At 38.1% G+C, this 20,565-nt stretch overlaps 1 protein-coding gene across 2 annotated transcripts in view; it reads right to left on the reverse strand.

The window, feature by feature from the left end:
- The window catches only part of LOC134648046 (uncharacterized), a 51,813-nt gene that overhangs the window by 2,040 nt on the left and 29,208 nt on the right, over positions 1-20,565 (reverse strand). Inside the window, exons 8-9 of one of the 2 annotated variants that reach the window (XM_063502484.1) lie at positions 18,286-19,238; positions 10,092-10,181 (exon numbers count right to left, since the gene is read on the reverse strand). In XM_063502484.1, coding sequence (XP_063358554.1) covers positions 10,092-10,181; positions 18,286-19,238 — 1,043 coding nt within the window. Of the gene's footprint in view, positions 1-10,091; positions 10,182-16,867; positions 16,912-18,285; positions 19,239-20,565 lie in introns of those variants that run through there. The other variant, XM_063502492.1, reaches the window with a different exon arrangement.

The raw sequence follows: 20,565 nt of genomic DNA on the forward strand, positions 1-20,565 counted from the left end.
TTATGAAATAAATGCATCTTTTATTTTCAAGGATAATTTATTGAATAATATTACGAAAAAAATTGATATCATATAAACTGTGGATAAGCGGTATTGCGCGGCATCAGAAGCGGTCTTAATCTTGGCGAGGCTCTGGCCGGAAGATCTTAGCGAGGCCCTTATCTTTTGTGCTAAGTTAAAAATTGCGGTTTGGCTGTATCAGGGCATATAGAAAAAAATACATAGAGTGTTCACTCCATACATCAGTTTTAGTACCAAAAAGACTATTAGCATCTAGCATCGAGTAGTGGAACTATCAGTACTGCTACTTGACAATAGATGTAGCACCGACCGGAAAGTCTTATGCTGTTGAGATAAGACTTTCCGGACGGTGCTACATCTATTGTCAAGTAGCAGTACTGATAGTTCCGCTACTCGATGCTAGATGTAGACACTGAAATTAATAGTCTGAACTGATGTATGGAGTGAGCACTCTTGTCTTACTATATTTCTCTATGATCAGGGAAACGTCTTGTCGACAGTCCAAAGAAAATTGAGCTCCGTCATTAACCAATATCGACCCAATAAAACCGATTTATATCAAAAAGTGAGGCCCAACTCCGAGCTCCATGTAACACCGAAGACTTGATTTCGACGCCTCCCAATGCGAGGCCAGAGGAAGAGCTGCAGGTAAGCATACAGCTAAGTTCGAAAGCCAAGTGTAAGCATGGCTGACGGCCGAACGCCTGGAGCGCCGATTGCGGCGCGCTTCAGTGCGAGGCCGAGCTGCTAGAGAGCAGAGCGAGGGTACAGGCCGATAAAGACTGAAGCCATAGTGTTAAAGAGATCTGGAGCTTTCCTGCGGGCGCATTCGTGCGACGCCAAAGGCCGAGCTGCAATGGAGCTAAGATCGGATAAGGACCAATGCTCAAGCATTTTAAAACAGGCCGAAAGTTGAGCTCCAACCAGGGCCAAAAACTTGCAGGTTCAGATAGCGGTTTAATTCCATGCGAGCGATGCACAGCCAAAGATTGAGCTGTGAGAGAGCAAAGCTTGAAATTTGAACAGTGGCCAAGTTTAATTGAGACCCGATTCCGACGCCCTTCCGTGCGAAGCCAACGGCCGGACGTTTGGACGTGGAAACGCTTAATATCTCAAAATTAACCTAATTTTATACCTTTTAAAGACGTTTAACCATGCTTTCAATGGTTAAATTCGCGGTAAATGATGATGGTTAGCTGGCAAAATTAGTTATGCATTGGTTCGGTAATCCAAAGATGTGGGTTCGAGTCTCACGTTAGCCAGAGTTGATCACAGTTAATTTTTTCATTGTGATTGACATATGTCTATTGACTATCGTATATATACAATCTATAAATTGTAATGTGGAATGTCCCACAATAAAAATGGAAGGAAATCAGTTTGTTTACAAGCATATTGATGTTAAAATTGATATTAAATAATTTCGTTTTCCCAAGACTAGTAGCGCGATTACTAGACAGATAAGTTTGCATTTGCCTTCGATATTTTTGAATTATATTGGGCCTAAAATACCTTTTGAATGGCTATAAACTATTTGAAGTGGCGCCGTTAATGATCTAAACTCGATTAAAAACATATTATCTGATTCTGAAAGTAGTACTAGCTACCAAGGTCACGCCGATGCCACGCCGATAGCGCAGCGTCGGCGGCGGCGGCGCGAAAATTTTGTCGGCGGCGGCGGCGCGCCGGCGCGGCGCTCATATCTATTTTAAACAAGGTGTAGGATAATTCGGTGCTCTTCAATGAAGTAGACGGTTTGACGTATATAAAGTATAATCAGCTTCCACAAAAATGTATATATATAACAGAATTTAGTATATTTAATATTAAGGTACAAGGCAGAGCTTGATCGTGCCGTGGATGGATAGGTAATGTCATTCAAAAGGTCATATGTACTCCTCCCGCGCGTCTGACCCCTCTCTCGTCCAGCAGCTAGGTAAGGGTGAGTGTAGACATCTTCCCCCCCTCGGAAACTGTGGGTTTTCGAGTAGCTTCATCGCGCTCATCATTAGGTAGCGGGCAGAGATTTGTGACGGCACGGCGGATGATACCCTTGGACGTGTTCACATCTGCAACGCGTGCGATACCATCGGCTCCTGGATACAGCCGATGAATGCGGCCCATGCGCCATTTGAGTGGTGGCAAGTTAGCCTCCTTGAGTACCACCATATCGCCTTCAGCGAGTTTTTCCTGGTTGATGCGCCACTTCGATCGTTGCTGCAGCTCGTTCAAATATTCAGTGCGCCATCTCTCCCAAAACTGTTGACGGATCTGCTCGATTTGCTCATATTTTCTGAGACGACTTGGGTTGATTTCGGTGAGTGTGGGCGATGGCAATGAAGTGAGCGGTTTACCGATCAAGAAGTGCCCGGGACACAAAGGATAAAGGTCTGTAGGATCGGTTGATAGGGGAGTTATAGGCCTAGAATTTAGAATTGCCTCGACCTGTGCAAATAAAGACGATAATTGCTCAAAGGTGAGGTTAGTGTTCCCTATCATACGCGTTAAATGATGTTTGGCAGCCTTTACGCCAGCTTCACTAAGTCCGTTAAAATGCGGTGAATAAGCAGGTGAGAACTTGAAATTTATGAATTCACCGGCAGCATATGACGAGATGGATTCACCGCAAGATTCTAAGAATCGTTTAAATTCATTATTTGCGCCTACAAAGTTTCGGCCATTATCGCAATGGATTACGCTAGGCTTTCCTCTGCGAGAGATAAAACGATTTAAGCACATGATAAATGCCTCTGCACTCAAGTCGGATGCAATTTCCAAATGAATTGCTTTGGTTGCAAAACAGACGAATATACATAGATAACTTTTAATTATTTTGCAACCACGTCCCTTTCGATCGCGAGTCGGAAATGGACCAGCGAAGTCGATACCGGTAACCTCGAAAGCGAAGCTAGGATTGACTCGAGCGGAGGGTAAGTTTCCCATTATTGGTATAACAGGTTTAGCTTTAAGTATTTTACAGATTTTGCAATTGTTTACAGTGGATTTAGCTAATCTTCTTCCAGCAACAGGCCAGTACAATTGCCTGACGTTAGTCAGTAAAAGCTGAGCACCTCCATGGCACAATTTGTTGTGTTCTTGTATGAAAAGTAATTTGGTGAAACGATTTTTGGAGTCCAATATAATCGGATGCTTTTTACTGAAAATTTCAGATGAATTTTGAATACGACCGCCTACTCGGAGGATACTCTTCTCATCTACGAAGGGTCTGAGAGAAAGAATTCGCGATTTTGAAGGTAAGCTTTTTTTGTTATTTAGTAGATGTAGTTCATGCTCGAAACACTCCTCTTGGTGTTGCTTAACAAGATGATGTAAGGATAATTGTAGTTCGTCTGTGGTTAGATGGCCAGTTGTTTTATTATTGGAGTGTCGTACGTTGTGGATAAAACGCAATGCATAAGCCAAGCTTCGTAATAATATTGTAAATTTAGAGAAATTTTCGAAATTTACTAATTTGTCACAAGTTGTAGGTATAGTTGTAGTGCATGTTATTGGTATAGTAGTTTTAAGTTTAGAATTAGTTTTGTAAGTTTTTATTTCAGGTATGTTGGCACTAGGTTTAATTACTTCTGGCCAAGCTGATGGCTCTTCTAATAGAAAGGAGGGGCCATGCCACCATAGTTTAGCATCAGCTACTTGTGATGGACTTACACCACGTGATGCTAAATCCGCAGGGTTTTGAACACCTGGGACGTGTCTCCAGGATCCATTTGCTGTAAGCTGTTGAATCTCTGCGACACGGTTTGATACAAACGTTTTAAGATTCTGCGAAGGTGAACAGATCCATCCTAGAGTTACGGATGAGTCTGTCCAATAATAGATATTGGTGACTGTAAGTCGTAAAGCTTCGATTACTTTGGAGCTTAATCGTGCAGCTAATAACGCTCCGCATAATTCAAGACGCGGTATTGTCTGAGCTTTCACGGGACTAACCTTTGTTTTAGCGCACAATAGATTTACTGATATGCTACATGAGCTACTAATCGAACGTAAGTAGACGCATGCTGCGTATGCATCTTGCGATGCATCGCAAAATGTATGTAATTCAACGATCGCATCGGGATCGTCGGCGAGAGCAAATCTAGGTATTTGAAAGTTGGTCAGGCTCTTAAGGCCTAACAAAAAATTAAACCACGATTTTGATAAATCTGTAGGAATAGGATCATCCCAGTCTAACTTAGTAAGCCACAAATTTTTTAGAATTAATTTTGGCACAATTGTACATAAGCTCAACAACCCTAGAGGATCGAACAATCTAGCAGAATTCGATAAGATCGATCGCTTGGTGGCTAATGACGAACGTTTTATATCGACAGGAAAATTGAATGTGTCAGTGCTTGGATCCCATTTAAGTCCTAAAGCACTTGATTGTGAACTGAAATCTAGATCTTTAGGTATCAATGCATTAGAATTGTCTTGGAGGACGGAACCGACATTAGAACGGAATTTACGCAATGGCAAGTGCGCTGAATGAAGTACTTCCGTTATTGAATTTATTAGATAGCACAAGTCCTCCTTCGAATTGCTCCCTGTAATGACGTCATCTACATAGAAATCGTGCTTTATTACGTTACCAACTCTGACATCACTGCACTCATTAGCGAGCTGAACTAGACACCGTGTACTTAGGAATGGCGCAGATGATGTACCATATGTAATTGTATTCAGTTGGTATATTTTAATTGGTTGATCCGATTGCTCTCGCCATAAAATCATCTGGAGATGACGTTGTTCGGGCTTTACTAAAATTTGACGATACATCTTCTCCACATCGGCTGTCACTACATATTTGTGTTGTCTAAAACGCAGCAATATGGAGAAGAGGTCGTCCTGGACGACAGGTCCGACATGTTGGATTTCATTAAATGATACGCCTGATGACGTTTTTGCTGACGCGTCGTAGACTACGCGTAAGCGCGTAGTTTCGCTAGATTCACGTATCACAGCGTGATGAGGTAGGTAGCATCCTCGCTCGGGCTTAGGTACTTCACTCATATGTCCTAGGCGCTCGTACTCTTGCATAAATTTGGTATACTCATCTTTAAATTCAGTTTTTTGTTTCATTTTACGTTCCATTTGATGTAGTCGCCGTTCGGCTATTTTAAATGAGTCGCCTAAGACATCTGGTGAATCGGAAAGAGGTATTTGTACACAAAATCTACCATCCTCTTCACGCTGCGTTGTTTCTTGAAAAAGAGTTTCACAGTATTCGTCGCTATTTGACGTAGGTTTGGATTTAGGAACTTCTTCTATTTCCCAAAACTTTACAAGTTGCTGTTGTATGTCCTGACTGAAATGGCAATAAGTTTTGCTAGGATGCTTTGCACCTTTCCCCCTATTGCGGCCACCGAGGATCCATCCAAACTCAGTTTCGTGAAGAACCGGTTTGTTTGGTCCAAGTTTTATTTGAGAAGTACCCAGAACATCCCAGAAGATATCCAAACTTAGAAGAATATCGATATCTCCAGGGCGATAGAAGTCTGGATCCGCTAATTGTATGTGGTCGGGAATGTCTAGTTCATCTACTCGTATCTCGTTTTGAGGAACAATATCGGTTACAACTGGTAGGACATAACATTTAACATTTGTAGTGAATGAGGTATAAGTAGACCTTATTTGTACGTAGCAGTGTTCGGCAATGCCTACGGTTGCATTTTTAAGACCGGACACGTACGTGTATTTTTTAATCGTAGGGCATCCTATCTTATCTCGCGCCGCCTCCGTTATGAAAGAAGATTGCGAACCGTTATCTAGAAGAGCGCGCAATTTTATTATGTTGCCATTGTTTGACACCTCGACTATGGCTGTTGAATGAAGACCTAAGCCTGAGGAGCCAGCAGACAGTGTAATTACCGGACGGGGGCCAGAAGATGCGTTATCAGTAGCATTGGTAGCTACTTCAAGGTTAGAAGTTGAATTGGTAGGTAAGGATGTAGACGCAGATGATTCTACGTTATTTTGTGTATCTTGTCGTGATGATGATGATGATGATTGCATTTGATGCGGTTGAGAACCGCTGGGTAAGTTGTTTGTTTTATGAAGTAAAGTATTATGCCTTCTTTTACAGATGCGGCAGCCCGCGAGCCGGCATTGGTACGATTGGTGATCATTACGTAAACAATTACTACATAATCTCCATTGAAAGACTTTTGCATTTCGTTCTTCCACAGACATCGATTTGAATTTGTTGCACTCATATAATTTATGATCTTGTTTACAGGCCAAACAACTGCCACGGGGGTGTGAATCGAGCGAAGAAGAAATGAATGATTTCGACCTAGTAACGTTGTGACGATTTTCAACTTTATTATTATTATAACTTTGATTATTTGACGTTTTAGCGGCGTAGACTGTTTCTAATACAGTTGCCCTTTGACGAAGAAAGTTGAAAAAATCGTCCAAAGTATGGGTCTCTAATTTGCTCCGATGCTCCTCCCAATTTCTCGCGGTTACCGAGTCCAACTTCGATGAGCCTATATAAATGATAATCGTGCCCCAACTATCAGTGGGCTCGCCTAACAATTTCAAAGCACTTAAATTTTTCGAAATTGCATCGACTAAGTTGCGTAGGCCTCGGTCGGACTCTTTAGAGAGCGCCTCAATCGAGAATAGACATTTAATGTGTTCGTTAATTAATAGACGCTTATTATTGTACCTGTCACAGAGCAACGACCAAGCAATTTGATAATTATCTGCCGAGACGCTGACCGAATTAATGACTGCCAGGGCGGAACCCTCCAAGTATGATTTTAAATAATGGAATTTACTTATGTTGTCTAGATTTTCATTATTGTGAATGAGAGACAAGTACATATCTCGGAACTGAAGCCATTTATTTGTATCACCGCTAAAAGGAGGAATTTTCAAGGGTGGCAGTTTAACGTGATTTGTAACTGATGTGGAACTGCCACGACATGAAGACTCGTCTCCTTGTTTTAATTTGCTATCGTTAAACGCATCTAGAAACTCTTGAGCGGTGCCAATCAGTTGGAAGAACTGGTTTTCTGTTTGCTCCCTTTCTTCCATCTGTTTTGACGTATCGGAGTCTAATTCCTCAATTTTACTTTGAAGTTCGTCGAAAGTGTAACTCAACTCTTGAAATTTAGATAATCTTAGGCTTAATTCGTTGTTTATTAATTTATTACGCTCAGTTACACTATCGAGATTCATTAAAGGCGTTAAAAACTTTTCAAATAATGTTACGCGGCCTCTTAAAGTGGCCCGTTGTTTTAAAAGGTCCTTTAATTCGGTCATTATGCAGGCGAAAATAACAAAGATGTTAGTTATAAGATAATAAAAATGAATCCAACCTCGTAATCGCTGATAACAGATGTGCACTATAGGTCCCGGGCGGTCAACGCAATGCGACACGGTGTAACTCGGCGCCGCTGCTGGAAACCGCTGTGCAGTGTAGTCGACTAAATTGCTAGTTCTCACCAGCCTATATCCCGTTATTTTCCTGAAATAGTCGGCAATTATGTTTAACTACCTATAAGTACTTGTTTTTTAAGCGGGACTAATGTATTTAAGAAAAACTAGTAACTTTAAAATACGAAAGTTGGACACTGTGGAACACTGTGTTAACACACAATTTTAAAGTTGAAATTTATAGAAGATTTAAATGTTTTAGGGTACCAACACGTATGTATTATTTATTTTAGAACTACAAATAAGCTATTTAAATGCTAATTATGCATAAGGAATGAAGAATTACGAAGTTTAATTAATAATTTTGCAAACGGTGGTACCTACTTAAACTCGCAAACCGCACTAATTGCACTAGAATTATCGAACTAAATTAACACAAGTCGAGAATAATAACTTTTTATAGGAAATGATGAACACTAAAAGGAACGGGCGTACTTCCTTCGGATCCAGTAGGTATGCACTTATTCCGGGATATCTTCGCCTTCCAGTTGCGTCATCCAGATCACGTCGGGGGGTCACCATAAATTGTAGGATAATTCGGTGCTCTTCAATGAAGTAGACGGTTTGACGTATATAAAGTATAATCAGCTTCCACAAAAATGTATATATATAACAGAATTTAGTATATTTAATATTAAGGTACAAGGCAGAGCTTGATCGTGCCGTGGATGGATAGGTAATGTCATTCAAAAGGTCATATGTACTCCTCCCGCGCGTCTGACCCCTCTCTCGTCCAGCAGCTAGGTAAGGGTGAGTGTAGACACAAGGCAAAACGGCACTTGTGTGTTTGGCCCATTTCCCTGTTTCCGACATATACACCACCAATAAGGGCTTATATCGACTAACTGTAAATGCTAAACCTGTCGGAACACAGTGACAACCACAGGATTTTTTTTATAAAGTATAGGTAGACTATAATAAAAATCCAATCAGTATCTAAATGTCCCCGTGCACTCGTGCTATGAGTAAATGTAGATCTTAAATACACAGTTATTTAATAAGTAGAATTTAATTTCAAGGAAATTAGTATTTAAAGACGTATACCTACTTACGAATTAAAAATTAAATTTGTTTGAATTTGAACCACGAATTAATTTTATTTGAGCTCCCGATTAAATTAAATTTGTTTTATTTATTACTTCAATTTTAATATTTTCCTGTACAGTAATACATATTAAAGTGTACCAAAGTGACTCCATTCGTTAATTATTCTCGTTTGACGTTGTTTGACGTAAATACGTTACGTTTAGTGCCATCGGACTAAATTTTTTAACAGTGTTGGTACTTATGTTTGCAAATTTGACACTTAATGCTTACGACATTAAGCTCTTTTCTGTACGAAACATTTATCTTGACTCAAAATTTACGTAAGCGTTTTTATCATCAATGCAAATGGTGCGAAACGTCATTGGGATCCACATTTCTTGACGTTTTGGTTCTGCTTTGTGTGTCTATTTCTTTTATATTAAGTCAGTGTTCGAATATTATAAAAAATAAGAAAATGAACGAGAAATCGGTTTATTATCGTTCTATTCAAAAGCTTTTTTCACATATTGCTAAAACTAAGGATATTTGTCAGAAATCCACTTAATTGACTAGATTTTATCATCCTACTATTTATAAGATGGGCACATTTATAAAAACAAGTAAAACACCAAAATTAGACGTATTTAATATTTCTAGATAAAACTTATTATAAATGCGTCGTTGCGTGAAATAATATAACTTTAACCATCCAAACACCTAGGTATGTAAAATATTTTTTTTAGTAGGTAATTATTTTCCGATTTAAATTAACTTGAAATCACTCAGAGGCCTGTATAAAGGCCTTTAATTTCATTGTATTTTGAATCTTTATTTACTTTATTTGTTTTGGCAAGTTATTATTCCTAATGGTCGGCTAATTATATAATATTGGAATATTTAAGGGAAAAACTTAGTTGAGTACTGGGTGGATTTTATTCGTCAGCTAAAGGTGCTTGGTTAGATTACCAAGTTGGGCAGGTTTGGTATGATTAAATATGAGAATTGCGATAAGTGGCAAGGTTTAGACTTCAAAAATTCGCTTAACGTACGCTTGTACTGAATAAACAGAATGCCCCATTAACTTAAAACTTACGCACCGTAAAAATAACATACTTTTTGATTTCGTTTTCTTTTAAATTGAGTTAGGTTTCACTGTATTCACGAAGTCTATCGAGAGGAATACAGTAAAAATATAATTTCCTTCGTATTTGGGTACCTACCGTTCCTCATTCACTGTAAATACCCGTAAAACACACAGAAACTGTAACTACAGCGGATGACATAGATTTTTTTATAGTAATAAAAAATATTCGAATATTTGAAACCTGAGCGGCCGAATATTCGACAAATTCGAATATTCGAATATTCGAATTGCAAGCCCTACCCACGAGACATTTTTACATACATCGTATAATTATAGTATAACGTATATACCTAAGTATGTAATTCAAAATATTTTTTTCATCAAGACTAAAGCGCCTTTTGATTTCTATAATTGACACTATATGGAGTACGGAGGAATGCGTGGTTAAAATTCTTGAGGTTCCTCGTGGGCACCATGCAGGTAGGTATATATAGGTACAGACAATTTAACTTACTACTTGGCATCGCGAAAGAATCACTCGTCTTTGTGCTGCTCTTGGCTGTCCCTTTGCGTTTTGCGTATATATTAGCAAGATAGCCCGGAGCTGAAAAACAACATATGTAATATTAATCAAAGGGAAATTAGTCAGTAACTAAATTAATAAAATATGTACAATCTCATAATGTCATAATCATACATGATCCCTTATTACCTATTCATATGTACCTATGGGCTGAAAGCTAATTTAATGCTGAATTACTTACAATATAATTTCACGTAATTTGCTGTCTCAGTTTTGCATAATTCTGTGTAATATTCAGAAAAAAGCGACCTGTTCAAGGATCTTGATCCCTATTTATTTCTTTTTCTTTTTTATCTTATATCAAGCAAAACTGGGCATTTTATCTTTTGATTTTTAATTCAAGGGTATTGGACTGCCAAAATTGCAACTGTACCTACACGTTTTACCAAAGCTATTCGTTGGATGGCAGTGAAAAATAAGCGTGTTGCTGATAAGTAAGTACCCTTAATTCTGTTTGAAGGGTATTAGAAGGGTAGATTAGCTAAACTACAGACTTGTTGGAAGCTAAATGCCGGTGATAAAATAACGTTCTAATAAAGTAAATACAAATAAACAATTGCACCTATTTTTGTAAAGTATAATTTTTCATAATCCAACCGCATATTCGCGTCTAACGACAATCCTAAAGTAAACAAGTATTAAATAAAGTCGCAATCTAAATTTTTTACTAAGTAATTATATTTTGTTATGATCAGTATATAACAAGCTTTCAAATCATGGTTAACTTTTTTAATTAAAAGCTTTGTATTACATTTTATCTGTCAAAACAAAACTTTGTGACAGAACTTATGACCTTTATCGTGATAGTAATTAAGGTTCAAATTTATGTAACAGCTCATTCGGAGAAAAATTAGCACCGGCATGCACTACTTAACCTTTTTGGAGATAACAAAACGTGTTATCTATATTCGAATTTAAACTGTTGTGAGACATACTAATAGTGAATAACTTGGAATAGGTTTCATAAAAATAGGGTAAAGGGTAAAATTGCTTTTTAAACGGTTTTGTTCCCGTTCACTTTATTATTAGCAATAGCAGCCGGGCTAGCACATGATTGGCGCGACAGTATCTCGCGGCGAGATAGACTATCCGTCCCTGAGGCTCTACCGCGAAAACCGAAATTCGGAAATTGCGGGGATATTTCTCTTTTACTCCAATGAAGGCGTAATTAGAGTGACAGAGAAAAATGCCCGCAATTTGCGAACTTCGATTTTCGCGGTTATAGCTCTGTTTCATTAACATAGCATTTCTAGATTCACGTGGTCGCCACCCCGGGCACTTGCGACCGGTATCCGATGACTTGCGAAGATCATGAACCGATGGACGGGCTGAGTTTCCAGTTTCACGGAATATCAGAACATTGTGAACAAATTTGGAATGTAAAAAAATACTCTGTCTCGAATTTCTCTAAATATTCTGCTTAATATTTTTACACTCGTACTCGGCGACCGTGTGAATCTCATAAGATCTATAGTGAGAGGGAGAGAGAGAGAGAGAGAACTGTTGAAATTATGAGATTTTTTATTACCAGCAGGCTTGGTTTAATACGAAATATATATATTTTAAAAATGTGTGTAGGTATATGCATCTATAATAATTATGTATAAATATTAGAGATGCTACGAATATTCGGCAACTATTCGGTATTCGGCCACTTTGCCGAATGTTGCCTATACTGTTCGGCCGAATACAGAATATCTGTTGCACCTATTTAAAAAGAAAAATTGCACAATTAAAATAACCAAAAACTATGTAGGTAAATATATACATTATATACCTATAGAATGTGTTCTTGGAAAGTTGTTAAACCCTTTTTTGAGGATTTGTTGATTAAAAACATTTTATTTTTATCATGAGTCTGTTTTGTTTGACTCTATTCATTAATGCTTTTCAATAAAAATATAATCATAGTTAACGTCATCTAACGTTGAGCTTTGTTAGCGACCAGTTTTCATAATAATTGTGACTCAAAATGTTCGCATGTCATGCCGAATATTCGGTCGCCGAATATTCGGTATTCGGCCAAAACCACTATTCGAGGCATCTCTAATAAATATATTCTAAAACAACAAGCGTGGTTAACGTTTCAATTACCTGTATATTTTACATTTTTTGTTATTTCCTGATAAGACTAGACTACCTAAATAATATAGGTACCAAATTTTATATTAAAGGAAAAAATGGAGAAAGTTACGCTTCCGGCAGGACTTGAACCCGCATCCTCCAAAATCCGTATGTTGCTCTTAACCAATTGAGCTACGGAAGCCTACCAGGACATCGGAAATCTTTCCATTCCTTCCTTTTGGGCGCCTTTGGGGCGGATTGTGGAGGATGCGGGTTCAAGTCCTGCCGGAAGCATAACTTTTTCCATTTTTTCCTTTAATATAAAATTTGGAATATCGCTCGCAGACGTATCTGCTTGTTAAAAAATTGATTTACCTAAATAATATATTTTATACAGAATATGTGTATTACATATGTACACATAGTTCAATTACTTACAATAAACGTGGAGTATTTATATTTTGAGACTGCAGTCCAGTAATTATTAACATAATTTACCCTGGTGGGCTTAATTAACTCGGTTTTATTAGTATAGCAGACCGAGGCGAATCGGATCATAGGGCAAATTGGATCAAGATGGAAAATCCGATGATATTCGAAATATATTGCATTAATATGAGCCGAACATAGCTTGCGACGCCAGTCACGAGCAATATTTTAGATATCAACGTTTTTTAGTCTGATGCGATTCGCCTCGGTCTAAGATACTCTCACATATATGTATACTTATTACCTATCCCTGGAGAATTGATGTTCAAACTTCAAACATTTCAGTTCAGCAGTGGATGTCATATAGACTCTGACCACGCTATTTTGCACTAACTTGACTGTAAGAATGCACTATAAGCTCCATATACTTACGTAGCACTTGGCATGAAAACTTAGCGTGGTCCGACTCTAATACCTCTCGCGTCGAATGAAGTTCCCTATGACAGTTCATTGGAGTCTCTTTTGGCGGGGCTTAGTTTAAAAAGTAATTGAAGAAATATGTTTTACCATGTTTTTATTACAGGTGTTACATTTCTAAATAAATTTGCTAGAGTTCTTCCATTTAAGTGTAAGGCCTGAGTAGACGCTCGAAGCGGAGCGTTCGGCGGGGCGTGCAGCGTGGCGTCGCGGTCAGGATTAATTTGAGCAGCGTGCACTAAGGCCGCTCCTATACGTTTGCATTTGTTTAACATGCACGCCGCACGCCCAGCCCCGCTGCACACCCAACTCGAGCGTCCACTCAGGCCTTACACTTACGCTACTCCATATAAAAATGATCTGTCATAGGGACCATCATTCGATGCCATCAGAAGTATAGTATTTGTGTTTTGTACAATAAAGAGTTTATACATACATACATACATATAGTGTAGGTAGGTAGGTAATTACATTAATGTCGCTTTTAGGTTGTAGGTTGTAGCCCGTCAACTACTAATAGGGAATATTACGCGAAACTCTGCGCAGAGGGCGCCACTACCAGAATCCATCATAATCGAGGGTCTACCGCGAAACCAGGCAATCAAAATTTCGTTATTTAACCACTAGAGTCGGACCAAGAAAAGTCTGCAGCGGATTTGATAGCCCACGCAGTGCAAGTGTTATTTATACGTCATAATTTCATAGACGTTTGACGTTTAATTAAAAAAACACTTGCATTGCGTGGGCTATCAAATCCGCTGCAGACTTTTCTTGGACCGACTCTATATCACTCTTGCATGTTCGAGCGATAAAGAGGTAGATACCTAATTAGATTCCGATTTCGCGTTTCCCGGTAGACCCTTTGTAAACACACCGCCTTGATGCATCAATGTTATATTTTATTGTCTTTGAAAACTTGTCAAAAAACTGTTTAAGGCACAGTATGTAAAAGTTACTCTATGGTTTACGATAGGCGCTATAGTGCGTCACTCTGACGGCAAAACATTGCAGTAATACCCCCTATTCGAAGATTAAAGTGTAGGTACAAGAATACAATAAACATATTCAAAGTTTACAAAACTAATTCGGAAGGTACAATTATCGTCCAAGCTTACATCCTACATCGTTCGTGGGATCCGTTTCAGTTAAGTAAGCGGGCGTCAAGACGGGACGATGAAATTGACAAATTAAATTGGCGTCAACCTCATTTAGCGTCTACAGTTCTACACGTATATGTATAATATAATCACCAGTTTTATGGTGACCGTCCTTGTAAGTAAAAAAATGCCCCCAACCGCGCATACCTACTAGCATCGAAAACTGGCATTTTAGCGTCCGCGCCTACGCCTGCTGATTTGATCGGTCACAAACAATCTTACATTACAATCGAATAAAACGGGATCGGCAAGCCAATTTCATTTTTACCCTTCGATCAACACGGAAGGGATGCGGCATTCGCACTATTTCCCCTCTGCCTAGGTACAAGATAACTGATCTAGCGCGGGTAATAAAACTAGTTGCGCTCGGATTTTTAACTAGACAGAGTCCAAAGTCCAAACGCGCGAGTGAACACAGCATGCAGCAGAATAAATGCCTAATTGCTCGGTTTTTTGTTGTAAAAAGAGGTCGGGGACATTAAATTTACAAAAAGAAAGTGTTACATTTCACATGTAATATTTTTTTTACATGTCATACGTTTAATAACATTTAAACACAATTATTATATTTTAGTCTCATGTAATTGCTGGATTTATCGATTTTGCTCGCCCAGTACAAATTGCGGATCGGTCGAGCGACAAATCCGACTTCTCATCTCTCAGAAAACAATAAAATTATTTGACGAAAATGTGTTAGTGTGCGTGTTGTGACACTTGTGATTCGTCCGTACACAAAAACAGATCGAGGTGTGCAAGATTTGTCTGTGTAGGATGTCATTTTCTATGTATTTGTGTCGTCATTACATTACAGATTGGATTTTGTACGTAAGTGTGTGAGAAGTGCGACTGTGTGCACGTTCCCCCCCGCGAAAAATGGCAGAATGATTTGAATGTCAAGATATCGCTTGGGCCTATCCCTTCCGACCTGTCGGAAGCCCGTGTTGATCGAAGTTTTTACCTCCATACCAGACAATTTAATCAGTTTGTACGAACAGCGTCTGGCACCAAGTGATAAAAAAACCGGTTTGCATATTTTTAGCCTAGTTGTATCAATATAAGTTGCATGAGCCAGTCGCTCTATTGTAACGGACCTTTCTTAACTTCAATGACTACTTATAATATTAACTAGATATACAAATTGAAACGCAAATACAATTTGATTAACTAACTTATATTTAATGACTGAGGGTTTTTTTATATCCATTAATCAATATCAATCTGTTTCCATGTATCATAAACCTACCTATACTTAGTTGCTAGTGTTGCTACTTATCACTCTGTGTAAAAGATGAAAAAAAAAGTCCTGAACTAACTTATAAACATTGATGAGCTATCCCATTATTATGAATTACATAATTTAAATATAGGCAGTGGTGTGGTAAAGAATCACATATTTTTCAAACCAGGGAATGCTGATCCACTTTACGGAAAATCGTCGTAATATAATGTGAAGCCGTTTATGGCTAATACCCCGACAGGGTACCTACCATGGACCTAGAATATTACGGACGGACTGTCACCTAAGACAAACTGTGACACTGCAATGGCGGACGGTTTGAATGTGTGCGTGTAGACGAGTGTTACCATGTAACACAAATTCTCCCCTAATGGTGAAACAATTATTTTTAATATCGTCCTTCTTTTCAAATAAATAAAATAGGACAGTTTTACGTTAGACAATAAAAAAGGTGTGTACGTATCTGATTTTATAGGTCTTGAAAATGCGCAATATTGCACAATTACTTTGTGCAAACATTATTTTCAATACCTAATGATACTTAGCATCGTAATGAAATCAGTTCGTCGTGTTTTTTTAATTTATACGTTTAACTTGAAACATATCTGGTTTTCAATAACATAACAAACAAACGTTAACTATCAAACATGCATGTAAGCGTCTAATCTCCTTAGTATCGGGAAATTACCATACCGACCTAGTTTGAAATGCACAATCAATAATTTAACCATTTACCTAAATGATCTCTTAATACATAATGATTTAATAAGAAGGGTAGCAATTACCCTACTTTCGGGAAATTACCCTATTCATGTTACTGGTCACACTCCTGTTTTGCAGTTTGATAATTTATAAACAACAAATTATCGTGATTTTACGTACTAATTGTTAAATTTAAGTATGAAAAGTTATTCCGTGACTTTTTTTCTTTCGATCGGTACAATTCTAGCAGGATTTAACTACGCATGCCGGCATATTTTATATTTTTCTTCGACATGTTTACTTCAATGACGTTTCGATTCGTCTGACGGCAAACTGGTGGATGTGGGCTGTCAATGTGTGTGTGTCACGCGTAAATACTATCAAACTGGTGGATGTTGGAATCACAGTTGTGTTGTAAGCGAAACTCTGTCCGTAATATTATAGGTCCATGGTACCTACTACGCATATAGGGTTTGCACGACGGATCCGAAATGTATGGGAAGATCCTCGGATCCGGATCCAGATCCGGATAATTGCATACATTTCGGATCCGGATTGCAAACCCTATACGCATAGTATAATTCTAGTGTAGTTTGTTACCACAACATTGTGCTGTAACATACTTAAGCTTATTATTTAGATTAGACTAATATCATACAGTCAGATTCTTTGGCTCGCGTGAGTCCTGAAACAAAAAATAGTTATTATTAAGATAAATAAAGTAAGCGAATCACCTAACCTAACTAAAGTAGTGAATTTGGTAAGGCAGGAATATTGATTTTGATAAATTGGCTGCAGATATTTTGGGAAACTATATTGGACAGCCATATGCTTCTGCAATATTTTTTTTTTAAATTCGTATTTTTGATTTTAGGTTATGATCACTGAGACACTGACATTAGAGATTTATATTAAATTTATTAGTATTATTAAGGTCAGTATTAAGACCGCTCAACTAGTGTTGAGTCGCTCACTCGTGAGGCACCTCATTTGTACCACTCATTTTGTTAATTTGTCGCAGTACTTCGTACCGCAAAAATGTCTTACTTCACTCCTCTATTCATTTTACTCATTTACTCGCGCGCATCACAAAATCACTCTATCTATTAAAAAAAAACCGCATCAAAATCCGTTGCGGGTCGCAAGTGATTATCATACTTAAAATTATATCAAGTTGCAAGGAGGAGGACTAAACAATCTAACAATAAAAAAGTGCTAAATTAGAACAAGTTTCATAAAAGCAGCAAATTAAGCTGCTATGTGGTATGTAGGTACTTTGTTCTTAGTTTGATTCTAAAATTATCTTTCTCCTAAAAGTTCTATTCTTAACCTCCAGAATTGCACTCCAATTAAATATTACTATTTATTTATTTATTTATAAAGGAAGTGATGAATACATAAAAATGAATATACATTAAAAAAAATGTCGCTGTTGGAATTAATGGAATAGTCGACGCTGAAAATATGCTAGTACCTCACCTCATTTGAAGTAAGACATTGTAACACCTCATTTTAGAAAATGAGGTACTCATACAAACTCATTTTAAATTGATGTCCTACCCATCACTACGCTCAACTCTAGAAATGAAAGTTTGTCCTCCCTAAAGATTGCCTAGATGCTCTTCTACTGTAGACTCATACTTTTATACTCAACTTTGAACAAAAAAGAACCGTTTTTTAAAACGTCATCATTTTATAGTACTCATCAGCAATTCCACTTTCTCCGAGACCAAATTTACTGATGGGTAAGTGTGCCTATAATATTTGAAGGGTTCCCTTTATTATCTGATCCTGCCTGGATGACAATGGGACAAAATAGAAAGCATATAGTTTGAAACAAAAAAAAACATAATCTGTCTAATAATATCGAGTAATCGGTGAACATATAAATAAAAGATTTTCCCCTGACTTCAAAAACGGAGAAGGTTCCCATCTCTTTATGAAGCCAGTGAAAATACCTATAACGGTGAAAGCGCTTTTACTGTTTTGCCGTTACCTTTATTTCTAGATTGGGCACATAGCCTACTTCCCTGGTCTTATTACAAAAAGGATTATTTACCTGATCATTCGAGTAATCCGGTGCCGGATTTGCAATCGACGGCGAGGAGGAGCTAGACGTTAATGTAGAGCACGGCTGATGCCAGCTTCTGTCTACGGGTATTTGATTGCGTTGAATGATACACGATGGTCTCATTTCATTTTGCCTAATTGTTGAACAATGACCTCGCATACAAGCTTTATCATCATTACAACAACAGGATCCTCTCCTCTCTTCATCTGGAGTGATCGCGTCATATCTGCTCATGCCGAATTTATGATCAGCTTTATTCAAATTTATTGGTCGAATCTGCGGAGCGTTATTTCGAGGGTCTTCTCTATCTGCGAGGTATAAGTAATCAGGGTATAAAGAGTATTGCGTCTCGTACCCGTTGTTGTAGTGGGCCCAATGAGCTGGAGTCTTCATTTGTAAAGGCCAACCTTCCATGAGACAAGCGTATGCTCTTTTGGCATTTATCTCGTGCACGCTGTTCGCTTTTATTTTACTTTTATCTTCTATTATCATTTTCGTCCTCCAATGCAGGAGATTCAGGTAGCTTACTCTCCGAGGAGGAAAGGCTTCTAACAATTTGTCTTTCCATTCGGGCCAGGTCAAACTGTCACTGTGACGTATTGACGAGAGCCAATTTTTAGCGATTCCTGTTAACCTCTTTTGCATGTAAAAGGCTTTTACAGTGTCCGACCAATCGTATTTGAAACCGAGAAGATCAATATTGCTAATCCATTCCTGTGTTAATAATTCTGGATTTTCTGGGTCAAATAAAGGTATAGCATCAGCTCTTCCACTGAGATCAGCCTGGCCTGACGCAGTATGATCAGACTTGACATCCGTTTGCGAGGAGATGTGGCCTTCCTTCGAGTTGCGCCCTCGCTTCTGATGGCCGTCTTCAGGGCTACCGGGAGACTGCCGGTGCATTCTTATTTGTTTCAATGATATCCTTGGCTTCTCCAATTCTGAAATAAAAAAAGGGATTACGATTTGGTTTGCATTTGAAATAGTTTCCAAAGAAGACATTCACTTTGTATATAGCCACTTAGTTGATAAAGCTTTATGTGATAAAATATATAGGTGTATATGTACCATTTAAATGTATGTCTTGGGTAGAATTAATGAACTACGAACTTATTTAATTAAACATTTTATTTCCTATATATCTTAGTATGTTAGTTAGGTACATCATATCGTGATCTGAGCCCGGCCACCGAAACATGAATTTACCAAGAATAGAACTTAGTTTAGTTATGTTACTTGAATAATATACGTAACGTTGCACTGCTCGTTGTTGGACGGCAGGTGAATTCCACAAATGCAGACCAACGCCACCAAGTATCTTTTAGAAATGCGTATGTATGCCGCCACTATTAGTAAAATTACATCACCATCTTGCATCTTAAACATTAAATAGGATATGAAAGACAAAGCACAAACAAAACCACAACAAAAATGAGTAACAAATAAAAAAGTTAATTATTTGGTTACTTAACTTGTTTTTTGGCGGCGCCCGTAGCTTGCGCTTGGCTTCATGAAGAGGCACACAAACTCTTGTAGTAGTCTGGCGTTAAATTAAACACAAGTCGTCTCCTTCACGATTTTCGTAGACATCTCTTCTAAATACCTAAAACTGGTATGGATGTGTTCCTCGTGGTCTCTAGAATACGAATTGACCGGTTTTAGTTTATGGAGAGGGGGACGTGTCGATAAAAAGGGGGGGAATGTGGGCGGCCGACCAGCATTGATATTTGTTCACATCTTGAGTCCTATGGGACCGATCGGTTCGTTTCAGGTGTCGTTTGAAAGAGTATTAAACGTGCTATTATTGCTTCATAATAACTGTAGTCATAACTGTAGTCGTTTAGAAAATATTTTAAAATATATGATTTTTTACCGTGCATGGATGGCATAAGTACTGACAAAACATGCGTCTAACTCAATAAATTATAACTTTACCGCAATTAATGTTATTACAAAATATACGAGAAATTTCATTAGCTTTCTAAAAACATAAGGTTTATTGGTGTATGGTATTATATAACCATGTAATGATGAATTTTGTTCAGCATGGGTCACTACGCACCGTCACGTAAATGGCGGGCGACCGACCTCAACTGTTCATTGTTTCTCGGGTTCTATTTTACTGATCAGTTGGTGATGGATACCATTAGAAAGAATGTTAAATGTACAATAATTGGTTTCTAATAACCGTAGTCATAACTGTAGTCATTTACAAAATAATTGAAAATATATGATTTTTACCGTGCATGGACATAAGTACTGGTAAAA

This window comes from Cydia amplana, chromosome 1, assembly GCF_948474715.1.
Source record: "Cydia amplana chromosome 1, ilCydAmpl1.1, whole genome shotgun sequence".
Taxonomy (NCBI): Eukaryota; Metazoa; Arthropoda; class Insecta; order Lepidoptera; family Tortricidae; genus Cydia; species Cydia amplana.